General features: G+C 45.2%; 1 protein-coding gene across 10 annotated transcripts in view; it reads left to right on the top strand.

Annotated features, from left to right (window-relative positions):
* Positions 1-8292, top strand: part of PRPSAP2 (phosphoribosyl pyrophosphate synthetase associated protein 2) — a 39494-nt gene extending 31202 nt beyond the window's left edge. For 8 of the 10 annotated variants that reach the window (XM_027131212.1, XM_027131217.1, XM_027131215.1 and 5 more), the window contains 4 exons: positions 258-406; positions 2252-2322; positions 3493-3639; positions 7620-8292. In XM_027131212.1, the coding sequence (XP_026987013.1) occupies positions 258-406; positions 2252-2322; positions 3493-3639; positions 7620-7778 (526 nt within the window). In that variant the 3' untranslated portion in view covers positions 7779-8292. Of the gene's footprint in view, positions 1-257; positions 407-2251; positions 2688-3492; positions 3640-7619 lie in introns of those variants that run through there. The other 2 variants (XR_003438079.1, XM_027131218.1) reach the window with 2 other exon arrangements.
* Positions 8293-12898: the final 4606 nt, after the last annotated feature.

Below are 12898 nucleotides of genomic sequence, written 5' to 3'. Positions count from 1 at the left end.
AGGAGGTGAACCAACTTATAACTTACACGGGCTCGCTCGCTGGCCGAGTGCACACTAGGCCCAGCTGCCAGGGGGATGTGTGGTCATGTGGGGTCTCCACACTTTGTCTTGGATCCTGAGAGTCTAAGATTATTAATTCTCCTTTCTCATTAACCCTTTTGGAAACTACCTTTTTAAAGTTCCCATGATGTTTCTCCATAGATGTTATCAGAAACCAGCTTTGCGTGATTGTGAACGGGTCTCCTGCTCTCCTCCAGGGCACAGTCTTTTGCTGAGCGCCTGCGACTGGGCATCGCGGTGATTCACGGAGAAGCGCAGGACGCCGAGTCCGACCTGGTGGACGGGCGGCATTCCCCGCCCATGGTCAGGAGCGCCGCCGCCATCCACCCCAGCCTCGAGATCCCCAGTAAGTGTGCTGCCCCCGGGTCGCTTTCCTCTTTGATTTTAAGGCTGACTTAATTTTTTTTTCGAATGTGAAGTGCTACTTCTCTTTTTGTTTTTTAAATTGGCAAAAACTGATACCTTTCGTGGCCTGGCTGTGGCAAGTGCACTTCTGGTGGCCTCTTAGAAGCAGTCTGTCTGGTCATACCAAGACCTATGCACATGCTCAGTTTAGACGCATCTGTGGCACGTCAGGGATTTCACTTGTTCATTCACTAACATGTCCTAGAGTAAAGTAAAGTTTAACACAAGCAGAAAGCTTTTGGTGCACAAGTTATTCACTGTAGTGTTATTTCTAACGCAAAATATTGGAAAAGTCTGAATGGTTCACTGGAGGGCGGGGCTTGGTGAAGAATGTCGTATCAGCACAATTCATTATGCAGCCCTTTGAAATAATTAAGACTCTGGAAACAAGAGAAAAATATATGGAATGTATGTGAATAAGGCAGAATACAAGAGTGTAGGCCTGTCTTTTGCCAGGGCGAGGAGGGAATATGAAGGATGAACGTGGTTGTGACTGGGTGGTAGAGTTATGCATGAATTTGTTTTTGTTTTTAAGAAACTTCCCTCAAGCTTTAATAACATCTTTTCAGTTAAAAAAAAATACTGCTTTTGTTTGAGTCTGCTGGGGAGAAAAGACTTTTCCTCTACCCTCTGTAGCTTCAGTGCTCAGGAGGTTGCAAATAAAACTGACAGAAGACAGATCAAGAAGAGAAAAGATAAGATTTTAAGAGGAGGTTGCAATTCGGGGCTTGTATATGGTCTTCATAGGGGAAGGGGAGCGGAGGAAGGGCGCTGATGGGAGGGCCAGTGGCTCGTAGGGAGGATGGATGGGAGACAGGACGGTGTGTGACAGTGTCTGTGTAGGAGTGGTGCCGACTTCTGGTCTGGGTGATGAGAGCCAGTCTTCCTGCGGTTGTTGCTGGGAGGGGGTTTAGGACAACTGAGTTCTTTTGAGTTCCTTTGGGGAGCTCTGCTTTTAGACAGATAAGGGACTTCAGGAATTCAAATGCCTTCAGCTTAAAATACTTTTCATGCCGCTGTGGTGTACTCTGGACCCCTTCGGGTTCTCACGTTGCCTAGGAGTTGCTCGTTTATAAACAAAAAACCTCAGAGAAGGAGATATGGTCCTGGGATGGCCATGAAGGAGCGAGACTCAGCTGGGCCTTGTGGATCCCGGTTAGCTGAGGTGGACGTTGAAGGCATTCAGGCATGGGTTCAACTGGGGACAGGATGGCAGGGGCAGGGGCTGGGCTTTGTGTGTGGCCGTGGGTGGCCAGGAAGGACGCCACCCTGACCACCGAAGCTCCCTGGAGGGAAGACATGGGGAAAAGGTGGCAGCAGAACGCTCCCGAGGGCAGTGAGTCCCTCGCGTTGTTTTTGCTCTTTGGGGTCCTTTGCACTTTAGGGTCAGTTTATTTCTGCAAAAAAAGAGGCTGGGATTCTGACGGGGTGCATTGAGTCTCTAGATCACTCGGGGAGCATTGCCGTCTTAACGGTACTAAGTCTTCCTGTCCGGTCTGGATGCCTTTTATTTCTTTTTCTTGCCTGACTGCCCTGGCTAGCACGTGCGGTGCTCTGTTGAATAGCAGTGGTGAAAGTGGGCATCCTTGTCCTGTCCCTGATCTTAGGGGAAAGGTCTTTCATCCCATATGACGTTAGCAGTGATTTTTCCGTAGTTGCCCTTTATCGGGTGGGGGAAACTCCCTTCTGTTGCTGGTCTCTTGGGCCTCTGTCATGAGACAGTGACTTGCTAAGGCCTCGGCTGGGCTCTTAACCGAGAAACGTGTGCGTGTTTTGTCCTGGGCAGTGCTCATCCCCAAGGAGAAGCCCCCGATCACAGTGGTCGGTGACGTGGGAGGAAGGACCGCCGTCATTGTGGTACGCAGGCCTCTCTTCCTGTCACTCTGTCGCGCTTGCCGCTGGTGCTTTGCTGGCTGGCTTGCCAGTCGTGCTGGGGACGGTGCCAGGTAGGTCTCACGGGCGCCTTGTGCTGAATGTCTGCTTTGGTCCAAAAACTGAGACTCGCCAGGTGACCCACAGCTTCTGTCCGGCTTGCCTACAAATCCGAGGCTCCCAGGACCCCCCTGGACTGGAGCATTTGCTAGAGCAGCTCACAGAACTCAGAGAGACACTTAGGTTCACCAGGTCATTAAAGGATGTGATAAAGGACACAGATGAGCAGCCAGATGGAGAGAGAGAGGCACGGGGCAGGGCTGGGGAGGGTCCCCGTGGAGTTGGGGTGCATTACCTGCTCGGTGTGGAATGTTCACCCACCTGGTTCGCTCCCCGAACCCTGTGCTGCTGGGATGTTATGCGGGCTTCTTCCTGGAGGCCTGATGGATCATTAACCCCATTTCCAGCCCCCTCCCCTCTGTGGAGCAGTTGGGGCCGGCCGTGCGGGTGCTGCAAATTCCAAGCTTCCCTGGTCTTTCTGGTGGCCAGTGCCCATCCAGGAGCTCGCCCGGAGTCATCTCATCAGGACAAGAGGTTCCTCTAGTGCTCTTACCGCTAAAACATGTAAAACGGGCTTTAGAAGAGACCAATGTATATATTTTCTATTATCTCATACGGGGAGTCTGCGAGATTAGAAACCACTGGACTGAGTATTTTGTTAAAATAATAATTATTATTATTTTTCCCATTATAAAAATATATGGAAAAAACACATTTCCCATCCACCCAGTGCAGAAAATTTAGAAAATAAGGAAAAGTAGCAAGAAAAGAGGAAAGAACCACCTAGAGTCAAAAGCATCTTCTAACAGGTGCTTTACTATGCATTAAAAAGGTCTAGGGTGAGTATTTCTGGAGCACCTGCCTGGTGGGGTGTAGCTCTAGACGGTAGGGATAGAGAACTATAGGCCCAGGGCGCCTGTGCTGCACTGTGGGAGGCCCGGAGGGAATGCAGCGGGAGCCCGGTGACCTCGCTGTCTGGACACGTCAACGTGGACAGCAGGTGTGTCACAGTAGAATTAGTCCAGCCTTTTTCCCCGTGGTCTAGACCCACCTTTACAAAAGTGTTCATGTCTTTTGCTGAATCTGTAATGCCAGGACGACATTATTGATGATGTGGACAGCTTCCTCGCTGCAGCAGAGACCCTGAAGGAAAGGGGTGCGTATAAGATCTTCGTGATGGCGACTCACGGCTTGTTATCCTCCGACGCCCCTCGACTGATCGAGGAATCTGCCATCGATGAGGTAACAGAGCCGGGCTGAGTGTGGGCACAGCTGCCTGGTGCCCGTGCCCATCCCGACCTGTGGTCACGGGAGCAGGTGGAGAGTGAGCTGCTCTGTAGTTCAGAGTGGTAGTTCTGTTTGCGTGTCACTGCCTGCAGCCTCTGTGTTCTGCCCGTGGCAGTGGGTGATAGTTTTAGTGACTCTCGTAAGTGGAGCCCTTGGCCCTGACGGAACCGCCTGATGCTGGGCACATGCCGTCCCTGAGCTCCAGCACAGCCCTGCAGGGAGAGTGAGAAATTGTGCACCAGAAAAGTTCAGTGACTTCTTAAGGTCAGGCAGCTACGAGCCCAAGCTCGTAGGGTTCAGACTCTAGTTTACCCGATGCTAAAGCCCAGCTCTCTTCCTGGTACAGACGCCCGTGGCATGACGTCGGGAGAGGAGGGCACACAGGGCCACCTTCCTAAACTGCCTGCAGCTCCCAGAGTGGCTGAAGTGAGGCCAGCCAGGTTTCCTCGCCTTCCTTTGTCCACCCCTCATTCCAGGGGCCAGCTAGCTGCGGGGGTTGATTGTGTGAATCACGTTTTTATTATCTTTTAAGAAGCAGAAATGCTGTCTCCTGTATATTCCTGGGTATTGAATCTTAAACTAGTCGGGCTCCTTTAACTTTTCTGAGGCCCACACTTTTCCTCTTGAGCAGTCACTCTCCCTGAGCCTGGCCCATGCTCATCATCTCTGATGGGTTCAGGATGCTTTAGCACAGAGAGAAAGCCAGGCTCGCACGGCTTAGCTCGATCTGGCCTCCTTTCTCCGCTGCACGAAACACACATAAAGCGGGAAGACTTCAGGCCCACGGCGGTGCTCACTGGTCTGTCCGCGTGGCGCTAGGCAGGGTTCTCGCGGGTGCTGTGTGTGGGCAGGTTAGCAAGAGCGTGTGGGGGGCTGCTGCATCCAGGCCCTCGGAACAGAGTGGACTTTGGAGAGGACGCATGAAGCCCCGGACGTGGAGGTCGCACATCCTAGGCCAGCAGGGGGGCTCTGTCACTGATACCCATACTGGGGAGCCGGGTCGGTAACTGATGGATAAGCGGGGTTCCATATAGGCCTGTAGACGAAGCACAGTTGCCCAGTAGATAATAAAGCTACGAACCCTGTAAAAGTAACAGCAGGATCGACAGGGTGGGAGGTGGGAGAGGAGGAGAGAGGCTGATTGCCCTGTCTCTCAGAAGAGGAGCCAGTAAGCAGGGCTTGGAGTTGATAAATCAAGATTTGAAGTGTTTTTCTTTCTGTTTTTTTAATTAAAGGTAGTTAAATGAAACGTCCAGAATAGGCCTCTATAAAGTCAGTAGATTGGTGGTTGCCAGGGGGGTTTGAGGAAGGGTGAAATGAGGAGTGGCCGAAGCGGGTACAGCGTTTCTTTGGGGGGAGATACTAATCACAACTCTGAGTATCCTGAACGTCATTAAATTGTATGCTTTCAATGGGCAAATTGTATCGTATGTGAATTATATCACCAAAAAGCTGTTATTTTTTAAAGTGGTTAGAATACATTTGGAAAATTCATTCCCGACTGAGGGTGGTTATCTAGTGAGAAAACTGACCCTCCAAGGTGACCAGATGGTACAGTCCCTCCTGGGGGCACCGTCCCCGAGGCATTGTGCTCAGAGCAGGTGCAGCCCTGCCTGGGGTCGCCCTTCACACTGATGCCGTGTGGATGGGGCAGAAAATTCTGTGTTTGATACCAGTGGGTAGGTGTTTTTCCTTTGGGAGCTGTTCTTTTACAGGTCAGGAGACTTACATGACCCTTCATGTTCCCACGTTTGCCTTAGTTACCAGGAAGATCAAACAGAAAAGGAGTCACGGGTTTCCCTGGTGGCACAGTGGTTGAGAGTCCGCCTGCCGATGCAGGGAACGTGGGTTCGTGCCCCGGTCCGGGAGGATCCCACGTGCCACGGAGCGGCTAGGCCCATGAGCCATGGCCGCTGAGCCTGCGCGTCGGGAGCCTGTGCTCTGCAATGGGAGAGGCCACAACAGTGAGGGGCCCGCGTACCGCTAAAAAAAAAAAAAAAAAGGAAAGGAGTCACACAGTAATTACGATGGGCTAGGTTTTCATGGCCCTGCTGCTGGTTCTGAATGATTCCTGATCATCCGTCTGTTTCAACAATCTCATGGTATATGTACGTTTTTTATTATAAGCTGTCTTGAGGCTTATTTTGGAAGTAGGGAGTATGTATTATAAATAATAACTTTAAAAATATTCCCATCTGTCTTTTTAAGAAGGCTGAGTATTTTTTTTCCATTTGTAGCTGTTGAAAAATGCATGTTTCCCCTTTTTTGATTTTCATCAAATCTTTTTAAAATAACAGCTTTATTGACATACAGTAGTCCCCCCTTATCCACAGGGTATACCTTCCAAGACCCCCCAGTGGATGCCTGAAACCGTGCACGGATAGTACTAAACTCTATGTATAGTCTGTTTTTTCCTGTACATACATATCTATGATAAAGTTTAACTTATTAATTAAGCACAGTAAGAAATTAACAGTAATAACTAATAATAAAATAGAACAATTATGGCAATATACCTTCTTGTGCAAATTTAATGCCTTTTTCATCTTAACTAAGCACTTTCACATACTGTGTCTGCAACTTTTACAATTTGATATGTGACATGAATTTCTGTTTCCTTCTTCACAAGTTTACGGATGGACGATTCATTCATACCATAGATCTTAGCAATCTCAGCACCCAGTTTTCCTTCCTTAAGTCAAGAACTTTTGCCTTTTCGCTTAAAGGAAGCACTTCACAGCTTCTCTTTAGTATATCTGAATTGCCAGCCTCACTACTTTTGTAAAATTAAGTAAAATAAGGATCACTTGGACATAAGCAGTGTGGTCTGATACCCGAGATGGCTGCTGAGTGACTGACGGGCAGGATCTGCTGGACAAAGGGCCGATTCACATCCCAGACGGAGTGAGACGGCCCAAGAGTTCGTCACACTACTAAGAACAGCGCACAATTTTAAACGTATAAATTATTTATTTCTGCAATTTTCCATTTAGTGTTTTCAGAGTGAGGTTGACCGTGGGTAACTGAAACTGTGGAAAGTGAAACCTCAGATGGGGGCTGTGGGGGATGTCTGTAATTCACATGCCATATGATTCACCCATTTAAAGTGTATACTTCAGTAGTTTTTAGTATATTCACAGAATTGTGCAGCCGTTACGACAATCACTTTTAGAACATTTTCATCCCCCCCACAAAGAAACTCCGTACCCATAATCAGTCACACCCCATTTCTTCTCAATCCACTCAGCTTTAGGCAACCACTAATCTGCTTTCTATCTCTGCAGTAGGTTTATCTAATCTGGCCATGTTATATAAATGGAATCATATAATATGTGGCCTTTGATCTCTGGCTTCTTTCACTTAGCATAATGGTTTTTGAAAGTTCATCCATGTTGTAGCAGGTGTCAGTACTTCATCCTTTTTATTGCCATGTAGTATTTCACTGCATGCCTGTAATTTTTTTGCTCTCTGTTCATAGTTTGGGTTGTTTCCACTCTGACTGTTGTGAATAATGCTGTCATGAGCACTCATGTACATGTTTTCAAATGGAGATGTTTTCGTTTCTCTTGGGTGTCTACCTAGGAGGAGAATTGCTGGGTCACACAGTAACTCTATGTTTAACCTTTTGAGGAACCTCCAGACTGTTTTCCAATGCAGCCGAACCAGTTTGCATTCCCACCAGCAGTGAATGAGGGTTCCAGTTTCTCCATGTCCTTGCCAGCTCTTGCTGTTATCTGTCTTTTTGCCTGTAGCTGTCATAGTGGGTGTAAGGTTTTCAAACCTTAACCTAAGGTACAGGTAGCATTCACATTGACTGAAAACATTGCTGAAGGCACAGTAGACCCACTTCAGAGATGTGAGAATGTATCTGATTTTCAGGTCGAGCCAGGAGGCTACTTGGTTTTATGATCTCTTGTTTTGCTCTTGATTTGCAGGTGGTGGTTACCAATACAGTTCCACACGAAATCCAGAAGCTCCAGTGCCCCAAAATTAAAACTGTGGATATAAGCATGATCCTTTCAGAAGCCATCCGTCGGATTCACAATGGGGAGTCCATGTCCTACCTTTTCAGAAACATAGGTTTAGATGACTGAACAGCTTTCCTTTCTTAAAACTCTCAAGGGCCAAACTGGAATAGTAAGAATAAGCACTGTGAGGCGTGTGCCTGACTGATGATTTCACAGGGACCGTCTGTGTCTTGTTCCTTCCTTTTGTTAATTCCTATGAAGATAGACCAACTTTTTAATTCCATTTGGGTGTTTGTGAGTTTATGGGGGCAATTTTTATAAAAGAAAAACTATATTCTCCTCTTAAATAAAATAAGTTAAGACCTGGTTGTGTTCAGTTTACCTGTTGAAAAAATAACTTGGAAAAAAGATTTTAAGCTCACAAACAACCTTTTCCCAAAGTTGCTGGAGCCCAGGTGCTTTAAAAAGTTAATAAAATAAAATGATATACTGTATGATAATGCAGGTGAAAAGCCAAAAAGGTTATGCTGTTAAGTCCAGTAAATTACATTTTTAGAAATGCTGTTATAGACACGCATATGGAATATGTGACCGTTATTTATTTTCTGCAACAAAAGAAGGAATAAAAACTGTATCTGTGTGTGTGTGTGTGTGTGTTTTTTTAACTTTGTGTTTTGGCAATTGTTTTATAACTAAAATAAAATGAGAGCTGAATATACATGCTGTGGATGTTGGAATGTTCATCAGCTTGTTGAGATTTCTGCAGCTTTGGGGTGATACAGTAGTCTCTTCGGGATGTAATGTTCCCTGTTCTGTTTGTCCAGGACCCTGCACGTTCTCAACGCGTAGTCACTTGACTGCAGCAGGAGAGGAATTGGAACACCAGCTGTGAGCCACTGGGGCAGGTCAGGAGTTGGCGTGAGCTGCCATCTGCATCTTGGTGTGGCTCCTTGGCGTGGCATCTTTGTTCTGCTCCTTGTTTAAACAAAATGCAGCACTGCATGCTCTGGAAAATGAGATGCTGGCGGGGAGGGGGTTACAGAGGGCAAGCGATGTGACCCTTGTCAGTGTCAAGCACCTAGTATTGTCTGTCAGAGTTCAGAACTCTACTTTAGAGTTTATCAGGCTGGGAGACACTGGGGTCCCATGAGTTATGCCACTAAGGTCATGTAATGGCAGTCCCCTCCAATTCATGCAGGAAAGAATTAAGATTACTTTTTCTTCCAAAAGACCTTAAACCTTTGCTTTCTGAGTGCATGCTCAGAAAAGACCTGAGAAAGCCTTTAAGCTTGCACGTGTGGCTGCCCTGAGGTTCTGTGTAAGCAAGAAGTGAGGGCCAAGGCAGGGTTGAAGGCATGCCCCAGGACACACAGCCCATCTACAGACTGGGAGAGTTGTTCTCTCTCTCTCTCTTTTTTTTTTTTTTTGTTTGGTTTCAGGGTTTTACGGAAGTGTGTGATGACTCACTAGCTGACTGTCCAGAGATTTCAGTTGCCACAAACAACAAAGAATACAGACTTTACAAAATCAGTTTTGAAAAGCCACTATGCAGACAAACCCTGTGGAGGGAGGAGAATCTGATTTCCAGACTTTCACATTATAATATTTAAAATACCAGTTTTCAACAACAAGAAAAAATTCCGAGGCATGTAGAGAAACAGGAAGGTTGGGCCCATACACGGCATCTTCCTTGAGGAAGCCCAGACTTTAGACCTACTAGACAGAGACTTTAAGTCAACTCTTTCAAACATGCTCAAGAGCTAAAGGAAATCATGGGGATTATGTCTCACCAAATGGAGAACATCAATAAGGAGAGAGAAATAATAAAAATGAACCAGACAGAGAGGATTTGAGGAAGATGGTGGAGTAGGAAGCACCAGGAATCTGTCTCTCCACCTAGACAGTTGCAGTGGCAAATACATCTGATGATTTTGGAATTCTGGAGTCTATTGAAGGTTTGCAATTTCCAGGGGAAGTGCTGCACAGTAGATTATAGCTAATTTTGGTCAAAACCAGCTCTTAGTACAGTTGGAGATACCCGGCCCCCACTCCCACCCCTGTGGCAGGCAGCTCTGCACATGCTTCTGGAGTAGTCTGCACCAGCTTGTGGGAGCCAGGATAGGCAAAAAGGCCCCGTCCTCCAGATAGCAGGAATCTGTGCTCTGATAGCTGATATCGGCTTCTGATCACAGAAGTGCAAAGAGGCTGGTAGCCATTGTTACCTCACCTCCCCCACTGTTGCAAGCTCCTCCTCCTCCAGTTGAAGAAGGAACAGTGCCTAACTCATGCTGAGGCCAGCATTACCCTACTACAAAAAACAGAGACATTGTAAGAAAGATGAAGCAAAGTCCAGTATCTCAAGAACATAGGTGCAGAGATCCTCAACAAAATATTAGCAGAACAATTCCAACAGTGTATAAAAAGAATTATGCATAACCAAGTGGGTTTATCCCAGATATGCAAGGCTGTCTCAACATTTGAAAACTCGTGTAATCCATCACATCAACAGACTAAAAAAAGAAAAATTACATGATTATATCAATTGATGCAGAAAAATCATCTGACAAAATCCAACATCCATTCATGATAAAAACTGAGTGACATAGGAGTAGAGAGGGCATCTCCTCATCTTTTTAAAGAATATCTTCAAACAAACTACAGTGAACATCATACTTAGTGGTGAGAAACGAGAAGCTTTCCCACTAAGATCAGAAGGCAAGGATGTCTCCTCTCATCACTCTTTTTCAACATTGTACTGGAAAGCCAAGCTAATGCAATAAGAGAAAGATTTAAAAGGTACACAATTGGGAAGGAAGACATAAAACTGCTTTGTTCTCAGATAATATGATCATCAATGTAGAAAATCTGAAAGAGTAACAATGCCTCCACCCCAACTCGGAGCTAATAAGTGATTATAGTTAGATTGCAGGATACAAAGTCAATTGGTTTTCTATATACCAGCAATGAATAAGTGGAATTTGAAAATAAAGGTACAATGCCATATACATTAGCACCACAAATATGACATACTTAGGTATAAATCTAACAAAATATGTATAAGATCTATATAAGGAAAACTGCAAAACTGATGAAAAATCAAAGAACTAAATGAGAGATAGTCCATGTTCATGGAGAGGAAGACTAATTGTCAAGATGTTAGTTCTTTCGAACTTGATCTAAAGATTGAGTGCAATCCCAGGGACTTCCCTGGTGGTGCGGTGGTTAAGAATCCAACTGCCAGTACAGGGGACACGGGTTCGAGCCCTGGTCTAGGAAGATCCCACATGCCACAGAGCAACTAAGCCCATGCGCCACACTTACTGAGCCTGTGCTCTAGAGCCCACGAGCTACAACTACTGAAGCCCATGCACCTAGAGCCCATGCTCTGCAACAGAGAGAAGCCACCACAATGAGAAGCCCACGCACTGCAACGAAGAGTAGCCCCCGCTCACCACAACTAGAGAAAGCCTGTACGCAGCAACAAAGACCCAGTGCAGCCAAAAGTAAATAAATAAAAAGATTCAATGGAATCCCAATCAAAATCCCACCAAGTTATTTTGTGGATTTTGACAAACTGATCCTAAAGTTTACATGGAGAGATAAAAGCCTCAGGATCACCAATACAGTATTAAAGGAGAAGAGCAAGGTTGGAGTATTCACACTACCCCACTTCAAGACAACTCTAAAACTAAAGCGTATAGACCGATTGAACAGAGCACCCAGAAATAGTCAACCAGTCTTTGACAAAGGAGCAAAGGCAACATAGTGGACCAAAAATCATCTTTTCAACAAGTAGTACTTGAATAGCTGGATATTTACATGGAAAAAAAAATGAATGTAGACTTAAGTGTAAAAGTCAAAAACATAAAACTCCTAGAAGAAAACCTAGATGACCTTGGTATGGCAGTGACTTTTTAGATATGACACCAAAGGGATGGTCCATGAAAGGAATAATTGATAAACTGGAATTAACTAAAATTAAAAACTTTTGCTCTGTGAAATGCACTGTTAAGAGAGTAAAAGACATGCCACAGGCAGAAGAATCTTTGGAAAACACTTAACTGATAAAAGACTGGTAAAAAGAACAGTTAAATCTCAATAATAAGAAAACAACAACCCGATTAAAAATTGGGCTGAAGACCACCAAAGAAAATATACAGATGGCAAATAAGCATATGAAAAGATGCTCTCTATTGTATGTCTTCAAGGAACTAAAAATTAAAACAATGAGATACACTACACACTTATTAGAGTGACCAAAATCTGGAACACTGACACCACCAAATGCTGACAAGGCCGTGGAGCAACAGGAACTCCGTCATTGCTAGTGGGAATGCAAAATAACCACTTTGGCAGGAAACTAAACACACTTTCACCATGTTATCCAGCAGTCATGCTCCTTGGTATTTACCCAAAGTAGTCAAAAACATGTCCACATAAAAACCTGCACATGGAATTTTATAGCAGTTTTATTCATAATTGCCAAAATTTGGACGCAATCAAAATGTCCTTCAGTAAGTGAGTGGATAAATAAACTGTGGTACTTCCAGACAGTGGAATATTATTCAAGCAGCAAAAAGAAATGAGTTATCCATGAAACGATGTGGCGGAAACTAAAATGAATCTTATTAGACAATCTGAAAAAAGCTATAATACTATATGACGCCAACTATATGACAGTCTTTATGGAGACTAAAAGATCAGTGGTTGCCAGGGGTTGGTGGGGGGATGGAGGGAGGACTAGAGAGAGCACAGAAGATTTTTGTGGCAGTGAAAAATACTCTATGATACTATAATGCTGGATATATGTCATTATACATATGTCTAAACCCACAGAATGTACAACACCAAGAGTAAACCCTGATGTAAACTGTGGACTTCGGGTGGTGGTGATGTGTCCATGTATGTTCACCAATTGTGACAAATACACCACTCTGGTGGGGTTGCTGATAATGGAGAAATTGTGCATGTTGGGGGCTGGGGCCATGTGGGAAATCTCTGTACTTACTGCTCAGTATTGCTGTGAACTTAAAACTGCTCTAAAAAAATAAAGTCTTTAAAAAAAAAAAACCTAGACTGGTTTGACAAAAAACTGGGTACCATAGCCTAGCCAAGCTGACGAGTAAAACTAACCATCGTATTAGGGTATTGATTGTAATCCCCAGGGCAACCACTAAGAAAATAAGTAAAAAATACATAGTAAAAGAAAGGAGAAGGGGACCAAAATGGTAGACTAGAAAATATCT

Source organism: Aethalodelphis obliquidens, unplaced genomic scaffold, assembly GCF_003676395.1.
Source record: "Aethalodelphis obliquidens isolate GAN/ISIS:26980383/991018 unplaced genomic scaffold, ASM367639v1 scaffold38, whole genome shotgun sequence".
Taxonomy (NCBI): domain Eukaryota; kingdom Metazoa; phylum Chordata; class Mammalia; order Artiodactyla; family Delphinidae; genus Aethalodelphis; species Aethalodelphis obliquidens.
Note: the sequence above shows the minus strand (reverse complement) of the source record. Positions and strands in the feature narration are given on the sequence as shown.